At 34.5% G+C, this 21079-nt stretch overlaps 1 protein-coding gene and 1 long non-coding RNA gene across 2 annotated transcripts; both read right to left on the minus strand.

Moving 5' to 3' along the window:
• Positions 1–312: 312 nt before the first annotated feature.
• LOC116207237 lies at positions 313–1497 on the minus strand. The gene is made up of 2 exons (XR_004156889.1): positions 1034–1497; positions 313–938 (listed from the first exon to the last, which is right to left on the minus strand). It is a non-coding gene; the product is annotated as an uncharacterized LOC116207237 (long non-coding RNA).
• A 6521-nt stretch (positions 1498–8018) lies between these two features.
• LOC116209566 (putative laccase-9) lies at positions 8019–13293 on the minus strand. Its single transcript, XM_031543235.1, has 7 exons — positions 13147–13293; positions 12781–12932; positions 10009–10253; positions 9773–9898; positions 9056–9656; positions 8482–8840; positions 8019–8380 (listed from the first exon to the last, which is right to left on the minus strand). Exons 1-7 carry the CDS (start codon positions 13228–13230, stop codon positions 8190–8192), a joined length of 1758 nt encoding a protein of 585 aa, XP_031399095.1. The 5' UTR covers positions 13231–13293; the 3' UTR covers positions 8019–8189.
• Between the last annotated feature and the right edge of the window lie 7786 nt (positions 13294–21079).

A 21079-nucleotide genomic window follows, 5' to 3' on the forward strand; every position in this document is an offset into this window, starting at 1 on the left:
ATTTCAAATTTAGAACAACAAAGTGAAGTTGATACATGTGATAACAATAAAAAGAAAGAAGAATTTTAACACTGAAAAATGGCATGAGTATTAAACAGGAACGCCCAATAACTCCATAAATCATTATTCACTCACTTGGACCCATATACGGGATATGAAAGTTGGCCATATTATTGTCATGTTTAATTACTCGTTCGACAATCAAATTTCAGTAATCCATTATGGTTTGAGTTCAAAATTCAATGGTGGGACTACCAAACAAAAAGTCCAGCTAAACAATTTATCTCAGACAAATAGCAGAATTAGCCAAAATCATATGCAATCAGTCAATTTTTATTTTATAAACAAAGAAAGATACTGGATTTACAGTATATCTGCGGAGAGAAAAGAAAAAAACTGATGCGACTTACCATGCAACTACAATGTCAACTGTCTAATGCTTGCTAGATGCTACGATAATCTATGGTCCACTGCTAGTGACGGGCCAAAGAGCCTGTTAAACCTGCAGGCATGAATGCGGAATAGGACCATATGACAAACACGAATAACCGTATTTTGCCAACAGACAGCCCTATGTGAAGGCAACCATTATATGCTATCGGGAGATAACCAAGTGAGTCTTGAACAGATTTCCCGACTTGTATGTCAGCAAAGCTGTAAAAGTTAAATCAAAGATAACCCTACAATTGTAATCAAAGGAAGAAATCGAAGTCAGAATTGCTATAGTAAAGAGATGTTAATCCTCAACACATGAGAAACGATGTCTTGATAATTTTTCAGTTTCAAATTTGTCGGAGAGAAAATTGGCCCCCACTGTCTGTCAATGGAAGTAGATTGTCCAAAGAGTGGACTCAAACAGCTGGTTTATATTATCTGCCATTATTGCAGATTGTCTTGATTAAGAACATCCCATTCCTTTGGGCATACTCCATGCCATCCTTCAGAACAACATGAATTGCATGAAATCCATTAAATTGAATACGGCAATTAAACGGTTAACAAAATAGAATCGGCTGCATATTGTTCCAATTACCTGATTAATGAGCTTCCGCTGAGGATTCGCAAGGGAAAACTGATTGATTGGAGAGCCAGGGAGGGTCAGAGGAATCGTCGCCTGAGCGAGGCATGAGCGTCGGTTGGGAAGACAGGATCCCTAACATCATATAATAAAAAATAAGTAATCGAAGACGATCCTTACCTGCGTGATGGGTTTCTGCTTAGGATTTTTGAGGGGGAGGTGTACCAGTAGTTGATTTGAGGCAGTTCGTGAAGATGCATAATCAGTTTGGTCCGGCGGGTTACAGGAATTTTATTACATTAGTAATACATTACTTCAATCCCTTACTACTATACAAGACTATTCCATTTTAGAAATAAAAATCATATAGAAAGTTTACATGATACCGTGCATAGCGGGGGTATCACTCTTCTGCGAATATATAATTATGCATATTAACAAATACTACGTAATTTAGAAAATTTTGAAATGGTTAATATCTTAAAGTATGGGTATCTCTTCCCATTTTATCGAACTCTAAGTGCACACCTCTAATATTTCTCGGTTTGATAATTTCTTGTGATAAGTTTGCATATTGCCCTTAGTACCCGTCAGACCCATCGGGACGCCATCTCTATGAAGGAGATGAAGCTTTTTTGTCTTTTGTTTGTGGTCCGAGTTTCAATTGGTTCCAACATTTCACAGAAACTGTGTCCCGCGCATTTCGACGGTACAAAGAAAAAATAATAATTCTTTTGGGTATTTTAGTCAGAAGATATAAATATTCTCTCTTTTTCTTTTCACAATTTTCTCCCTCTTCCCGACAACAATGCTCTCCTTCCGTTCCATTGTCTCTTTCTCTAATCTCTGCCTGACGTTCAAATCATTATTTTTCTCTGGGATCTATAGAACAGATTGCAAAGGGTGGAGAGGGAACAACAGCTATCAGAGGATTGACGAGTAGGTGATGGGCCGGCGGGAAGGAAATTTCGATGGGGGTTTCATTAAAGCAACTCTGTCATTCTCTCAGTAAGAGGTACAATAGGCTACGAGGTGGATACGGAGACAGAGACATGCCATGACATGATTTTTATTATATTAGTAATATTTTTTTTGAAAATAAGGAAAGCACATAAATCTAATACAAGGAAATAAAATAAAACTAACTAAGGGACACATAAGTTTTACTAGTGAAAATCGAACCTAAATTCTCTTGGTTCCGGACGACATCTTGTGCCACTGCATCAAGATCATTTCCTCAGTAATAGATTACTTCGATCCCTTACTACTATACAAGCCTATTACAATTTAAGAAATAAAAATCATATAGAAAGTTTACGTGATACCGTGCATAACGGGTATGACTCTTGTGCGAATATATAATTATGCATAATTACAAATAGTACGTAATTTAGAAAATTTTGAAATGGATAATACCTTAAAGTATGGGTATCTCTTCCCATTTTATCGAACTCTAAGTGCACACCTATAATATTTCTTGGTTTGATAATTTCTTGAGATAAGTTGCATATTGCCCTTAGTACCCCGTCGGACCCATCAGGACGCCATTTCTATGAAAGAAATGAAGTTTTTTTTACTTTTGTTTGTGCTCCGAGCTTCAATTGATTCCAACATTTCACAGGAACTGTGTCCCGCTCGTTTCGACTGGTACAAAGGGCAATCTGCAACTTATCACAAGTAATTATCAAGCCAAGAGATATCAGAGGGGTGCAGCCAGAGATTCGACAAAATCAGAAATGGTGTCCGTACTTGTATTAGTTATTTCAAAATTTTCGTAATTACATACTATTTCTAATTACATGCATATATATATATATATATCCAAATATCAGTATGTAAGTATGATAATTTCCAGTAAAATTCCCTGATTTCCCATGAATTTTAATTTTTGATGATTTATTTTATATCATATATTTTCAAAATATAGGGTTACATGACTATAATATATATATATATATATAATATAATATAATATAATATAAGGATTGTATAGATGCCATTGATGGGACTCACGTAGCTTCTTATGACTTAACATCTAAATATGTACTTTATCAAGGACGGAATATCACATTAAACAAAATGTCATGGCCAGATGTTCACATAATATGATGTTCATGTACACTAGAATCGGCTTGGAGGGCAGGACAAAAAATTTAAGCATTTTCATGGATGCAACCTTAAATCTGAAAATAATTATCCATGACCAATCGATGGCGGGATATGATTTAAGACTCGTGTTTCATATGCAATATCGTATTTATTATTTCGTAATGATTATAATTTCTTTTTTCTTGCAGACCAATATTACCTAGTCCATATTGGTTGCAAATATGCCAAGCTTCTTGGCTTCTTATCAAGGAACGATATCACCAAAATGATTTTTGTGGCTGACTTAAGACCAACTAATGTTTACGAACTTTTCAGTCAATGAAATTCATCCGTCCGCAACATTAGTGAACGATGCTTTGTTGTATTGAAGAAACGATTTGCTATATTAAACCTGATGCCCAATTTTCCCATTCGCTGGCAAGGAAATATTATTCTAGCATGTTTTGTTGTGTCCCTATAATTTAATATGCAGGTTAGCTTGGATACATTATTTGAAGATACAGGATACATGTTATGAGGATGAAGCGCACAATCCGACCGTAGAAGAACAAGAACTATAAACAGACATGAACCAAACATCCCGAAAGGCTGTCATTTGTGATTCAATTGCTAACCAGCTATGGGAGGATTCAAGATGAAGAAATAACTCATGGATGTAATATATGTCATTTTGATTAGGGAGTACGTATTTGTAATATATGTTAAGAGATAAAAACTATTGTCCCACTAATTATTTACAGAAAAATATATGGGTTAATATAAGATTAGATTCCGCCACTTATCAATTTGAGTTATTAAAGTAAAAATGAGTCCAAATCTGTATAAACTCATTGAAAATTTAATAATATATGTCATGCAAACTAAGGGTAAGGGCACGGCCGCCCCAGCTCAGTAACTCACAGCCTCGCTCTCTATGGAGGCATCAGGCTTGCCTTGTTTGGGCATATTTTCCTTCATTATTTTTAATAATGAAAGAGGTGATGGTGCCTTTTTCACAAAAAAAAAAAAGAGTGATGGGATGTGACAATGTCATGGAAAATTCCTAGGTTCTGTGAGCTGATTTTTCAGCCGACTGTTGTATGACGTGTGTTTCTTGAAGTGTCTTGGGTGTTCTATAATTACTTTTGTGCGAACCATATAGAGTGTGGTCCCGAAGATCGCATGGTAGCCACCTATCCAAAAATATAGGATCAATCCCCCATTGCATATTGGTACTTATCAGATATATAATAGATATGCTTCTCTTTGTTCCTACGAGGAGCTTTACGCAATCGATCGGATCATACAAATATCCCTTCATCACAACATAGGTCATTGTCAAATTTTAACTTAGCACAATAGTAAAATTATTACAAATTTAAGTTAAAACCCAAAATAAATATAAATATGCAATATATAATTAAAAGAAACTATTATTCAAAAATCTTGATTTTGACATAATCTAAAATCATATATTTACTATCTTATGTATATAAAAGATATATGAAATCTTAATTTAGTATATTAGAGTGAAATAATTCCAAATTTAAGTTAAAACTCAAAATAAACAAAAATATTCAAAAAAGGAAGCAAATTAATCAAAATTTGTGATTTCAAAATAATTTGACATTATATTTTACTATCTTATGTATATAAAAATATATCGAATTTTAACATATTATATTAGGGTAAAATTATTTACATATTTAACTTAAAATATAAAAGCAAATATTAAATATTTTAATTAAAAGGAAGTTTATTATTCAAAGACATAGGTTTTGAAATAATATAAAGTTATATACTCTATTATCTTTTGTATGTAAAATGTATCAAATTTTAAATTTACATATTAGAGTGAAATAGTTATAAATTTAAGTTAAAACATAAATATTCATATTATAATTGAAAAGAAATTAATTAATTCAAAAATCATGGATTTTGAGACAATTTAAATGTATATGGTTTACTATCTTACGTGTGTGAAAATATATCGGATTTTAAAATTTTATATTAGAGTGAAATAACTTATAAATTTAAATTAAAACTTAAAATAAAATTTTCCCAACTAATTGCTTGCTCGAAAATGTAAAGAGATTTTTAGAAAGGGAAGAGGAATGCAACAACAACTCGAGCTCCACCTCTGCCCAAGGTGCATGTGGTTCTTCATCTTCAACGCTGCTTTCTGCTCTCCTTCTTCAGCTCGTAGTCGAGCCCAGCTTCACCAACTCGAGCTAAGTCCCCCTCTCTCTTTTCTCATTCTCTCTCTCTCTCTCTCTCTCTCTCTCTCTCTCAACCTCACTACCATGTCTCCCCCTCTGTCTTAACCTCACTACTTGTCTCTCTGTCTTTACCACTAAGTGGGATTGATCCAACATAACTGGATTGGTTAGAGTCAAATTGGGCTTCCAAATTCCAAGGTTCATACAGAAAAAAAGAAAAAGAAAAAAAAGAAGTATTAACAAAAAAGATTTCCCCCTTAATATGTTTAGAGGAGTAAGGACTCCGAAGATAACAAAACCAATATGAAGCTACAGAACAAAATGAAAAAATTCAATTAAAGAGCTCGTCTAAAAATTTTCTCGCCAGTGCCAACAAAATTCACCAGGTAGGAACAAGAAAAACTAGTCAAACTTTAAGAAGAAGTTGATGTTGAGGTAATCGAAGCGTGGATAGGCGATCAAAGTAGGTAGTAGATGACAGTTGTCGCTGCCTTCCTCTTCTACTTCCTCCTTTCTTCTCCTTTCCTCTGGTTTTCCTTTTCTTTTTTCTTTTATATTCTTATTTTGTTTATTTTTCATCAAGGAGAGAGGCCATGTATGCATATTTATTATAGAAATTAACGATTTGGTAGATGTGGTAACAGAATGAAACTTTGTGAATTTTCAAGTTAAAATTCTAAAAAATAGTAGATTTGAAACAAATATGAAACTTTGTGAATTTCTAGGCTTTTTTTTTTTAATCTTGGAGATGGGCCACATAAGACTCCATCCACCACGTGTACATCATTATCTGCCACATCAACACATTCAACGGAGTTATTAATGATTTGGTAGATGTGACAACCGAATGAAACGTTGTGCGTTTTCAGGTCAATATTTTAAAAATTGATATATCCGAAAATAGTTAAAACTTTACGCATTTTTAGGCTATTTTTCCTTATTAAAAAGTAAATAATTTTAATTAAATTCTAAGTAAATATTCTTAGAGTTCAAAAATTTAAATTATATGATTAATCGATATTATTATTTAGAAGATGTGAAATTTAGAAATCAGAGTACCACTTTTAAAATATTGATGTTAAAAATTTAAAAGTTTTTGAAACTTCCTAATTGTGCACCTAAATTTTAATTAAAATAAATATGTTAATTTGATTTCATTAGTATAGTTAGAAAATACATAGAAATTTAGTTATTTAAGTATTCTAATAAAGTTACTTCAATGCATTGTATTTAATAATATTTTATGTTCACTATTAATTTGAAAATCAAGAAGTTCTATATAATCATACACTAATTAAAATTTTAAAATCAAATTAAATGATAGAATATACTGAAATTTGTCGGAAATAATAATTTCGCATAAAGTGCGATTAGATTGACTAGTACTAAATAGAATAAAGCAGCGGTGAAAGTCATTTCACTTTTTTTCTCAAAAAACTATAGTTTTTTTTCCCACTATCTTTGGTCACTTTTTATTTTCGTTTTCTATTTTGTTTTTCTATTTTCATCAATTATTTTTCACGATCTTTCTGTTTTGACCCATCAACTTTGATTTTTCTTTTCTTTTTCACAATTTCGTAACTTTGTCCATTATCTGCTCTGACTTGGAAAGTAGACATGGGGTCGACGCCAAAAGACACCAAGACATGGCAATTTATACCTCTATTATTATTTTTATTTCATTATACTAGATATGAATTTATTTATAATAAAAAATAAATTGCAAAATCTTTTATCTCATTTACATTACATAGTGCCTCTTCTTACTCCGTTGGACATGTTCTTTCATCTCTATAATATAACAAATCTTCGTCGCATTGAAGAGAATAGAAGAGAGATGATAAATGACCGTGCAGTTAGGAGAATTGAGAAAATAGATCAGAATTTGGTTGAAGTCCAGGTCCAACAATAAAACTATAGTGATGACGGGATGAATTGCAATTAATTATATGCCTACTTGTATTCTAGAAACTCTCGATTTTCTTTCTTTTCGGCTTGCTAGCCTTGTTTCCTCCTCGAGCTTGCTTGGAGTTAGTTCCTATCCTCTTTGGCCTTGAACTCAAATTCCCTTGCGCCATTAGCACGCACCCTCAATTTCCCACATCAGTAACTTTCGACTCAACGCAATCTATCTGAATCAATCGTGCTCCTGTTTGGGTACTGTTTATATTTGGCAGCACTGATATGGAAAAGATGGACAGAAGAGAGAGAGGAAGCATGGAATTGGATGAAGGTGAAGAGAAGAGGAGATTTTGAGATGGAATATGCGTTCACAGTTGTTATTGAATTAATTAATCGGTTCAGTTTGACTAACAATCCAACCTTTTTTTTTTAAATAAACCTTACAGTATTATACATAAGCAATATAGCCAAAAAAAAATTTACGCGTCTGCATATCTAACGGAAAAAAGTCTTGAAAAATGGAAATAGAAAAGTGGCATAAGGTAGTGAACAAAAATATTAAATATATATATACAGAATGGGGAATGAAAGTAGCAAAGTAATTAAAGGCAGTGCCCTAAAACTATATTTTTCTCTTTTTTTCGGCCATGGCGAAAGTCAAGTTAAAAGCATAGGCAAATGATGTTTTTCGTTGCCGGAGGTGGAGTTTGGTCAGCGGCATTCAACCTCTATCATAAATTATTAGCCTCACCCATAATTGCGATTACCGTAACGAATTAAAACAAACAAAATAATTGGAATTACCAATGCAATTATTTATAACTGAATTCCCATCACAACTAACTGAATTACCAATGCAATTGATACAAAATAGGAACTCTTACCTAAACTTTATTGGAACATCTTTTTCTGGTGGAGTTTTCTTGGGAATGCGTTTATTATGCAGAGTCGATAAAACTAATTTAAAGTACCATGTCCTCATTTGCATCTGTCCATCTCCTGATTGAGTTATCTGGATAACCAATGCAAGGAGGCATGCCGGGAGGGGGCGGACGGAGACTTGTTTCCTCAGTATCTCCATTTTTCACTATGAAAACTGCGTCCATACCCCAAGTCATGTGCCGATCTAGGTGACAGTGCCAAAACCACACGCCTGCTCAAATCCACCCAAATATCAATTGTAAATTTCTAGATGTAAAACATATATATTTATTGTCTATATATATATATATATATATATAAAACAAAGCTTACCTGGATTATTTGCAGTGAATCTAAGGGCAAGCCATCCATTTTTAGGGACTCCAAATGTGTTAACTTTAGGAGGATCGACCAGATTATATGTTTTAGGATCCGTCTCGTCGTTAAAATTCCCGTGCCCAAATCCAAGCACATAGAAGCTGTGGCCGTGCATGTGCATTGGGTGATTCATAGAACCGCTAAGTACGCTAGTGCCTTGGAACACTATCTCCACAGATTCATTGTAATTTAGAACTTTGACCTTTGTCCCTTGATCTGTAAAAACCGCATCGGTGTCATAATCATCCGCTGTGTAATTGAACGCAGTTAATGGCCAATCCGGAAAATCTGTGGTGTAAAATCCGGTTATGTTCCTGCAAAAATGTATCAGAGAATGTGTATCAATATCCAGCAAACGGTCTTTCTGTGTACTTGCTTAATCTATGGACATTTATTCCACATGTATTTCTATTGTTTTTGTGTTGCAGAACATATGTTTATATCACATGATGTACGAATAAATGGAGTATTTGCTTAGCATCAAAGTCAAGCTTGAATATATTAGAATGAATTGAGAGAGAAAGAGAACCTGTAGTAGCTGTCGAGTATGTCTACGCTCGGGTTGGCAAAACTGATGTTGTTCATGCTAGCGGACAGTATATTTCCAATGGCTGTAGTGCAGCCTGTTTTGTTTCGGCAGAGCACATTCATGGACGCTGTTATGAACATTCTTGTGGTTATATTTGTTGGGACACTTATGGGGTAATCCTCATTCGCCAGGCTTCTTAGTTGCTTTATAAAGCTCATCGCGTCTGGAAGATCCAGATATGGGGGAAGGCTCTGCGGGAAAATTGGGGAGGACGATACATTGTAGTCTCCCCTATACTGCAGGATCGCAGATCCAATACTATGATCGAATCCTGTGACATCAGGGTCCTCGCTTGAAAACTGTCGATTGGCCATGTAGTACAGCCCGGGAGGCCCGTTAGCTGTAAGAAGGACATCCATCGTCTGTCCCGGGCTTATCATGATATAGCTTGTTACTATTGGCTTTACGTACGCGCCGTCCATCCCTACAACCGTGAGATTGTGTCCTGCTACTGAGAAGAAGAGCTCCGCATCCACTACTGCATGGACTATCCTCAAAAGATATGTCTTTCCATAGTCGATGAACAGACGATACGTCGTGTCTATGACGAGAACGAGATTCTTAGTCAAATCACTCCATCCTTCTAGTTTATATATGAATGATAAATGTACCAGTACTATAGTAGCGAGCTAGAGGATCAGAGTATATATTATATACCATCGGAGCAGTTAGTAAAATCTCCAAGTTCGCCGTTAATTGTGTAACCAACTGAATGGGGCACGTCGGTCCCGGCTGCCATGTCCTCGTCCACCTCTGCATTTAAATCCCCTTTGTACCAAGAGCCTGCATTTTTATTTTATTTTCTTGCAATAATTAAATGACAGAAGTATACGTATTACCTAGGAATGAAATTACCTATCGAACTTATGTAGAGCATTATTCTATTCACCTACCTAGCACGATTATCTCTTCGCCGTCAGGCTCCGGAAAAGGATAAGTGGTTCCTTCCTTGGGTAAAATAACGATTGCACCATGAACAGTTGCTCGCGACCAGTCACTGTGAGCATGCCACCAGAGGGTCCCTTCCTCATCCGAGAACATAACTTCATAGGTGAAGTTCGATCCCGGTAGAATCGGACACTGTGTGATGAATACCGGTCCGTCCGACCATGGGTTTCGGGGCTGCTTCACTCCGTGCCTGTCAAAGTCATGAGAAATATCTTGTTGCTCAGTGCGTAATGCCACTTTGTGAAGAGAAGGAATTGGGTATGAGGCTGGGAATTACTCGAAGAGCTAGGTAATAAGAAAAGTATTCCACTAATTTTTTTTTAAAGTCATGAAAAATATCTTGTTGCTCAGTGCGTAATGCCACTTTGTGAAGGGAAAGAACTGGGTATGAGGCTGGGAATTACTCGAAGTGCTAGGTAATAAGAAAAGTATTTTATTATTATTTTTTAAATAAGGACGACCCATAAGTCTAAAATAGAAATAAGAAATAAAATTAAATAAATAAGCACGTAAGTTCTATCAGTGAAATACAATACCTTTTTAATTTCGATTCGGCACGTTGTGTTTTGCCTCTACACTTGGACAAATTCCTCAAGTCTTCCAATAATTTTTTTTTTGGGACGTTTAAAACCGTACTCGGTTTTGTTTTTGGTAAAAACTATATAGTGTATAGATAAAATGATAGAGACAAAAGAAATATTTTATTAGTCAAAATCAAAATTTTAATTCTGAAATAATGCGTAAATTCAGAAATTTTTTATACTGAGTACATATATTTTTAATTTTTTCTAGGGTATTGTAAGAAAATAAAGGGGCAGATTTATTTTTATGGGGTAAAAACTTTAAGAACTGTTTACTTTGAGAAATGTTTTTTATAAAAAATGAAAAAGCGTAAAATGTGTTTATCTATTTAAAATGAAAAACATATTTTTAGGAAAAGAGATTTTTTTAAATTCCCCAAATTCAAAAGCAATTTAGAGAAATATTTTTTTATAGTTTTTAAATTTTATTTTCTTTTATTTGAAGGTTTTTTATCAATTATTTTTGTCCCTTTTAATTATTTCAATTATCCTCCCTTTAATTGGAAAGTCTCCAGTGATTATTACATATTGAATATAAAGTTAAAAATTCTAAATTTTGAGTTTGTAAACCTGATTTCTCAATTTTCTTTAAAGAAATAAATTTTAAAAAGAAGAAGAAAAATAAAAAAGTTTTTTCTAAAAGTAAACAAGTCCTTAAACTTTGTAAATATTTTTACATATTTTTTTTCAAAACTAAGCTTCTTGGGATGAGAGGTGTTGGGGTGGGTATGGGGCGGCTTCCATTATATTAAGCAGTACCAATTGCCCCTTCACCCCGATCCGTAAATAACAACTGAACCTATTTTCCTGTGAATGGTTTCTTCAATTATGTCTTACTAAAGTTTCAAAACTATAAATTTTCACTGGGACTACACATATTGATAAGCACATATTCATTTTAAAAAATCGAGCTTAAAAGAGGTGAGCACAAATATATAATCTAGTCAAGAATTTTTTTTTCCTAATATTGGTCAACAAGACTCAACTCCTGCTCCTGAACATGACAGTGGAAGGCTTATATTGCGTTTGATTTCATAGTAGAATTTTAAAATTAGATTTTAATTTTGATTTTGAGTGGTATAAATGGGATCCACCTTTGACTTTGTATGTGTTATGTTGTTTTGTTGAGGAAAAAAGTGGTATAAATGGGGCTCACTCTTTGACTTTGTATGAGTTATTTTGTTTTGTAATGAGTAGAATTAAAATTAGAATTGTGATTATAAAATACCATTGGGAAACCAAACAGGCCATAAGACACTTGCTGTCACGTACTTTATTTTTGTACTTGCATGGGCTCATAAAGACAAAGTAGACTTCTTATTGCACACTTGAGCAGGGGATAATTGACCATTGAGAGATGCGTATTATCCGCCCTCAACTGCTGATTACGATGAGCCAGACTTTTTTAGGGTGTGTTTGAATTTTAAATATTTTTTAACTCAATTGATCTTAACTTCAGTTATCTTCAATTCAACAATATAATTATTATTTAATTATTATTTTATCTCAATTATTTATTACTTTTTCACATTTTTTCTCATAATTCAACAACACAATCATTACTTAATTATTACTTTATCTTAACTATTCATTACTTTTTCATATTTTTTCTCATAATTCAACATCACAATCGTTATAAACCAGTTAAAACTAAAATTCAACTCAACTCAACTCTAAATCTGTATTTGGTTATTGACTTGACTTGAGTTTTGAGTTTAATTGGTTTGTAACTATTGTATTGTTGAATTATAAGAAAAAGTGTGAAAAAGTAATGAATAGTTGAGAGAAAGTAATGATTGTGTTGTTGAATTGTGAAAATGTAATGAATAGTTGAAAGAATTTAATATTAAAAATTGAATTGAATGATTAAAAAATATTTTAAAAATGAAAAAAATAATAATTGTATTGTTGAATTGAAAATAAGTGGGTTGAATTGAGTAGAGTTGAAAATTTTTTAAAAACAAAATATTATTCTTCCGCACCCAAAACTATAAACCATGAGTTTCATACTCATGTCAAAACAGGTGCGTCTTGACTGTTCTCGACAACTCACACCGGACTTGTTAGGACAGATTGTCTTACTACCTATGCAGTTGTAATCATGAAATGAGTACATGCAGATGTTGCGTTGCTTACCAGTGAAGAGTGATCCCGTAATCTCCTTGATTATACACAGTCACATACACGGTGTCCCCTTTGCGAATTCTAATCACCGGACCAGGAAGTCTATCGTTCACCGTTAGGATGCTCTTGGTTAAACATGACTTTGTCACATTAGTTTCCTTCAACTGCAAACAACATAAACCACGTACAGTGTTACATACTCAGGAGTACTAAGCATTGCGTGCATAACTTTTACGATCTCAGTAGAACCCGAGAGAGAAAGGTAGAATAATGCGGAGGGTGCCGCCCTCGCAATCCATGTGGCTTAGGTATTGCCCAACGCGAAGCCGGAATGTCAGTCTCAGTAGACAACTATTTGATTAAGTCTCAGAAGCTTACCACGAAATCGTAGGAGTGGACGTCGGCTCCAACGGAGAGGACATGCCCAAGAAGGACGATGCAGCCTAAGATTGATAGTTTCATGATATTCACTTTTTCGCGCTACTTGTGTCCATGCCACTCACCCACCCAATATATTATGGACCATTTTGACGTTGACGAAATCACCGCAGCGGATCAATAATTTATGCTATCTAACGTTCAACTATGTCCAGAAAATGTCAACTATAGGAAAATACTTGTTTTTTCTTTTTTTATTTATCCTATGGATACTCCTATTAGATTCTCATCAACTTGATTCAAACCAAGACATGCTTAAAGTGAATTTTAAATTTATACACTGCATGTACGTACAGTGATTCAAACCAAGACATGCTTCAAGTGAATTTTTAAATTTATGCACTGCATGTACGTATAGTGATTCAAACCAAGACATGTTTCAAGTGAATTTTAAATTTTAAGTAAGCTCGCTAGGAGCTTTAGTTACCGTCAAGTCATATCTCGATGGTCGCAAAATCCTTTTTAATAATTTCTGATGCGGAGTTGATTGACAGATCCAACAGCCTTTGCAGCAGCAAATATTCGTTGCTAGGTAGCGAAAGAAGACTTAATTTTGGGGAAATTAATACTTAATCCCAATAATGGGGTCCGACTGCTACCTTTTTCTTTTGCTCTTCCAAGTATGATCGAGTAAAGGCGATTTTACGAGCCCGTATTTGTCCTAAAGAAAAGAGTTCCTTTTATTCATTTATTTAAATTAAAATTTTTCCGTTACAAAAGACGTGTACAAATCTCATAACGACATTGAAAAATAAAATATTAAAGGACACGAGAATTATTATTAATGAAAGGCGAATTCTAAATTTCTTAATTCTGAGTCGGGAGCGAGTGATATCACTCGAATTCGATGTTGCACCGAGTAATTAGGCGCTTTAAAACTGAAATGTATGAATGTATGCATGGGTAATTCATTCATATATACGTGCCTCTTACCCGAGTAAAGTTTTGATTCAATGTGTCTGAGCCCCGGTGTGAACGTCAAGGCCCGATTGGGAAGTTTTGTTTTTTCTCTGTTGCAAATAGGCCCTTAAAGTCAGTACACGGAAATGAAAAATCTAAATAAAAGAGGTACAACTAATTTCAAAAAATCGAACCTTGACGATGGTATATGTTATTGCAGTACACCCCATTTTCAGAAAATGTTTATTTATTCTTAGTATTGTTACCAAAATAATAATCACGAGCCATGTAGAGAGTCAGTTTCCTAACTTACCCGCACACACATGCTCTCACCTTCATAATACATACATTACTAGTAACGATGGAACACAGAACCTCTTAATTTTAAGTCGAGACTCAATGATATTGCACTATATTATTTTTCTAGGTCAGGAAATGAGAATTCACACTGAATATTACTTTTCTCAGGTAATTAGTCGCTTTAAACCTGACATGGATGTCCTTCGGATTATTTTTCGATGTATATCTTGATATCCAGAAGGCTAATGGAATAATATATTGACAAGACATGCATCGCATTTTTTTTTTCAGTTCTTATTATGTATTTCCTTGGGGCAACATCAATCAATCATTTTTTTATATAAGTGTGATCACAAACTGAAAATTACTTTTCTCGGGTAATGAGTCCCCGTTCCGTCTAATATAGAGAAAAGACATGCATTATTGCACGTCTTATGCTTTTTATCAATTCTTATTATATATTCCCTGGGGCAACATCAATCGATCAATTTTTTTTTAGTAAACTATCATTGTCGGCATCTACTTATTTATTAGCAACCGTTTTTATCCATGACATATTTTTATCACAAATTAACTCCAAACGATAGCATTTTGTCTGACATTTATATCCTTCCATAACGGAAAAGTGATGGAAAATGTAACGCCATCCATAAATTTTTCATCATGGAAGTTAACGGAAGGATATAAATAATAGACGGGATGTCAACGTTTGGGGCTAACTGGTGGCAAAAATATGTCAGAGGTAAAAACGATTGCTAATAAATAAGTGGAGGACGATAATGATATTCTACTTTTATATATATATATATATATATATATATTATGTGTGTGTTGATCACGTTAAAAACGTCAAGACACTAATTCAGTCATGCGTGTGGTAATTACACGTGTGTCAAGAATCGGTTCTAAAAATTGACATGTCATTAGTCGGTCTCACCGAAATAAAGCATGTACCACGACCTCGAGAGTCCGCAGGATTTAACGGTGGCTAGATTTTAAATAGTCGGAATTAAAGGGCACCTCGAATGATCTCACGGCTTAGGAATTTAGCTGTTATGAGTTCTCTACCAATTATCCACGCATGTATCCAAGTGCAAGATGATTAAGCGGCTAAAGAACCTGCCTAATTACTTCGGCCAAGAAGAACTCAATTAATTGAGTTGCAAGTTGAGATTGTCCACTAATACAAGTGAACCCACACTCCTCAGAGAGACTTCAGAAACCGTTGCTGAAGGAATTACGATCTTCACCTTGAACGCAAGGAAGCTCCAAGAATCGGTTGAAAGGAAATGTACGGGAATTGAAAGTGCGATGAAAGTAGGGTGAATGATAGGTAAAATAAAGTGCGGGAGAGGAATATATAAGTAAATGGTACGATTGATGTGTTGGTTGGAGACTCTTACAACGAACTTTGATGCGCGTATTTATAACCATTATAACCCTAGAAAATCTCTCACAATTGGATGCACCATATCGAGATAATATCCGAATAGGAAATTGACGGTCTACCTAAATTGCCTAAAAAATAGAATAACGAACCATATTAAAAAAATATCCGACCAATTTGACTTCCTAAAATCAAAGATAACACGGGAATATTGCTTCCTTAAAGATGCGCGGCTACCAAGGGAAAATAAATCCTCCACCGCCTCTGACTATATATGTTGTCTATACACTTATGTATTTCTTCATGATGAGCTCACCAATTGGGCTTTGTCTTGATGGGCATAATTTTGCTTGGACCTTCTCCTTCAATCGACCTCGAATTTAATCAGACTTGCACCATGATGATCGCAGCTAGCTTTCTTAAACTCCGACCAATATGTCCATAAATCCGAGAAAACCCTCGGAATCACCTATTATGTATCGCGACTCTTCAATCTTCACGAAGTGCAGAAAATATGTGTAAATAATGTCCCCGCATGTTTAGTCAAGCGAAACAAAATTGAGCGGGACTTCGATTTCTACTCAGCCTATCTCCTAAGTTGGCACTCCATTTTAGTGCCATTAACACCATGAGGCTCGAGTGCAACAACTCCTGATGGGAGTTGAGAAGAATTCACCGCGCTTGGCTCTTGTGACCAAATTGGTCTCGGCGAAACGATCTCTTCTTGTATCGACGGTCTATGATTGTCCGTTTCTTCTTCGATAGGATGTCTCTCACATGGAGGCTGAGCTGAAAGTTCCTTGATTAAATCGGTTTGTTGTGGAGGAACTAATTCATCCACTAACTCGACTTCAAGGGGCTGAGTTAGCTCATCCACTGTACCCTCGAGTGTCTGCCATGAGAATGTTGTTCGACTTCTTCCTTCGTTGAAGACAGTAGTGATGACAGAGTAGATGGAGCTCGCATCGGAGGCTGAGGCTAAATTTGCACCGAAGGCTGAGTTCGGATTGGAGGCTGAGTCTGAACTAGAGGTTAAGCCAATGCTGCAGGCCTCATTGCTGCATAGGGTGCCGCATAAGTCGTGGTTCGCTACATAGGGTGCTGACCCGGATAAACTTGGACAATCGGCCGAGTTTGATGCAAATTTGACAGACTTTGAGATGGACAGAACTCGGCCAATAGAGTACCCTCTCGTGAAGCAATTGTTAAAAATAAGGCTCCACATACTGTTGCTGATATAGATTAGCCTGCCCTTGAAACAGCTGATAATGGGATGCCACGGGTTGTTGCACCGGCGATATGTGTCGAGGCTGAGCCACATCTGAAGGTTGAGCTCGGACTCGAGGCAGAGATGTTTTCCCATGTGATGGTTATCGAATATGTGCCTCCATACCTTGTGGTTGTTGTATGAAAGATATTTTTGGCATCGTCACTTGACTTGCCACTTGTGGTACTGAAAGGTGTATCGAAGTAGTCAGGGCATGGGTCTTGGCTAAGGCATAAGCCGATGCCATGGGCGCGCTACTCATCTGATTAAGTGAACAATACGGCATGAAGGATGAGGAATAGCACGACGGGAACCGCCTTTCGGTTGAGTATCCCGTAAGGTTCGAGACTACATGATTAAAAGAAGAAGCTACCTGGGGGCCCTTGTTGGTGATCGTACACAACTCCTTTTTAATCATCTCCTCATTCCCGTGGGTGTCCTCTTGGCTTTGTATCATAGCCAAAATCGAATCTAACTTCTCATCAAGATGCAGGATATAACCTTTGATTTCGCTATGGATTTGCCTTCATAAATTTCAACACCCACTCAAGCATGTTCTCCTTAGACGGCACCAGGTTGTCGACACCATTATGAGAACTATTTGCCATCTTGATATCTAGCGGTTCTTCGGTGGAAAGGTGAGTTCCATCGGGCGTGCCAAATTGTTGATCACCTCAAAAAATTCAAGGCACCAATTCGGCCACGCAGTGGTGGTTGTAGGCATGCTCGAAAAAGGTTCCAATAATTGACATGTCACTAGTCGGCCCCTCCAAAACAAAGTGTGTACCACGGTCTCAAGAGTCCGCAGTATTAAATGGCAGCTAGGGTTTTAAATCTTTAAAATTAAATTGCGCCTCAGACGATCTTATGGCTCGGAGATTTAGCCGTTATGAGTTCTCCACCAATTATCCATGCACAAATCCAAGTTCGAGATAATTAAGCGGCTAAAGAACTTGCCTATTATTTCCGCCAAGAGCAACTCAATTAACTGATTTGCAAGTTGAGATTGTGCACTAATACAAGTGAACCTACAATCCTTACAGAGACTTCGGCAACCGTTGCCGAAGGAATTGCAATATTCGCCTCCATGAACAGAAATGGTTTTGATCCACGATGAATCAGTTGAAAGGAAAAGTACCGAAATCGAAAGTATGATAAAGGAAGCGCAATGAAGGTAGGGTGCTTGGAAGGTAAAAGTACAAGGAAAAGATAAAGGTGCAAGGAAAATAAATGATAGGTAAAATACAGTGCAAGAGAGGAAAAGATAAGTAAATGATACGATTGATGTGTTGGTCGGGGACCCTTACAATGAACTTCGATACACATATTTATTGGCATTACATGAAATCCTAAAAAATCTCTCACGATCGGATACACCGCAATATATGATATCGAGATAATATCCGAATAGGAAATTGACTAGTAACCTACTTAAATTGCCTAAAAGATAGAATTTCAAATCATATCGGAGAAATATCCGACTTATTTGACTTCCTAAATCGAAGATAACACAAGACTATTGCTTCCTTAATCTCTAAGTTGCACGACTGCCAAGAGAAAATAGGAGTGCGTTTGAATTTAGAGTTGAGTTGAGTTGAGTTTTGATTTTAATTTGTTTGTAATGATTGTATTGTTGAATTATGAGAAAAAAGTGTGAAAAAGTAATGAATAGTTGAGAGAAAGTAATGATTAAGTAATGATTGTGTTGTTAAATTGTGAAAAAGTAATGAATAGTTGAGATAATTTAATATTAAAATTTAATTGAATGATTAAAAAATTAAAAAATTAAAAAAAATAATGATTGTGTTATTGAATTGAAAATAAAGGGAATGCTATAATTTAATAAGAAGATAAATTCAATAGTTAAATTAGTATAGCTAAAATTATATTTGGTGAAATAATTTTCTGGTGAAAGGATATAATTGCTAAAGGGATGTAATTATTCAATTAGTTATATTTGTTAATGTTATATATACATGTCAGTTTTCAAATAAACATATGAAAAATCATTTGAACTCTCTTCTCCCTCTAAAAATTTCCTTCTTGATAGTTTCATTAAGAAGCCTTAAAAGATTCTCGATGTTGTTGCCCGAAAATCTCAATAGTCGTATTCTTATATTTCAAAAGGAATGTCATCTCTTACAAAATATCTATTAGGTTATAATTTATAGATTTCTTATGAATATTTACGTATGATTGTCGAGTAATTCTTTATCTCTTTTGCTCTTTTTTTCGGATATCATAGATTTTCCTTTATGTTTGGAGATATTATTTGATTTTCTTTAATCGTTTTCTTTCTAATTTTTTCTCTATAATTTTGGTCATAATTTCATAGGAAGCAGGAAATTGAGCAGTAGGGGCCTTTGGCTGGCATCACCACTCACTGACCACCTCGCTAGGGGCAGGTGGTGCCCTTCGACGAACCACTACCGGCCTGATTTGCTTTTCTCTTTCATTTTTCGATCCCATAAGTTCGCTCTTTATGTATGTATATATAATTATTTTAATTTTTTAGAATTTATGGATTTTAGGTTTAACTTTTTAAACAGAAAAAATCCAAAATATTGGAAAGGTCTTATTAAAATATTAACAAATTTTATGTCCCATTTATACAAAAATAAATATTTTGGTCTGAAAGAAAAATGTTTCACATATTTTTATCTTTTTTGGTACTTATTCAAAATAAAAATGAAAAATTGTGAAGAAATGAAAATTATATGTGATTTATAAATAAAAAAATTAGCAATAAATATTCATTATATTCGAGGTAATTTTTTTTAAAGAATTAGAATTAAAAGCAATTAGACAATTTTTTTTGTTACTTTGCTTTTCTCTCATTTTCCTTTAACAATGTTCATTCTTTTTGCTCTTCATTATTAATGATTTGAATCCTACACTCAACTAAGACTTTTTATGTTCATTATTTATTGCTCACATTATTTTTTCGTATTTTAAAATTTAAGATATGTGTAATCCAACAAGAATATTAAATTACTAATGTACTTAAAATGAATATTTATTACAATCTCTTTTCGATAAAACATTAGAATTGAATTTTTTTTGTTTTGTTTCAATTAACTACATAATTTCAATAAATATATAACTGTTTGAAAATGTGCAATATTAAAAACGATTACGGGTTTTTTTTTTGTTACAATAGAAGGCTCATGACCTATTACAAAGAAATTGAAAGGAAATCTAAATAAAGGGACACGGGTAGTCCCATTAATGAAAATCGAACCTGAAACCTCTATGTTATCAGGTGAGGGTGTTAGTCACTGCACTACACCCTTTTTCTCGATTATGGGTTCCTTTGGCATCAGGTTTGCGGTAAGATAATTGTTTCTTCAGCCGCCACGTGGACACTAGTGGTGTTTGGGGGATTGCGTTGGCAAATGCGCTTTTGCCTTTTATGCTGTGGGAGAATCAAAATCCACGAGCAAAAATTAGTAGCTTAAAGAATCTGTTTCTCTTAGCACACCTCTTCAACTTAACATTTTTATTCATTTCAATGTTATATTAACATTGTAATACTTCACTGATATACGTAATTAAAACTATTGTGACATTTTCCCTTCAATTTTTTGTTCTTTTAGCAAGTAAATTATCATCATCATCATCATCATCATCATCATCATCATCATCATCACTATTGTTACTGTTGTTGTTGGTATTATTGTTACATGTTCAAGAATGGCGTACGTATTATTATTATTATTGTTGTTGTTGTTGTTATTCTTATTATGATTATTATTATTTAGTTATTTGTAGCATTCATGAAAAAATATATAAGTAGTTTTTGTCATCAGTTTCAGCGGATTTAGAAAATAGGATGACAAACATTTAATAACTTTTGAGAGTTAGCAATTATTTTTCAACAATTATAATTCAGCATTTTTCTTTAAGTAGCAACACTTCCAAAACCAAGCCTATACCTTAACTTCTTATATTAACCTTGATTTTTTCAAGGAAAATAGACTTAATTCCGACAAAAAAATTTGAATAATTAATTATTTATA

The sequence above is a fragment of the Punica granatum genome, chromosome 5, assembly GCF_007655135.1.
Source record: "Punica granatum isolate Tunisia-2019 chromosome 5, ASM765513v2, whole genome shotgun sequence".
NCBI classification, from domain to species: domain Eukaryota; kingdom Viridiplantae; phylum Streptophyta; class Magnoliopsida; order Myrtales; family Lythraceae; genus Punica; species Punica granatum.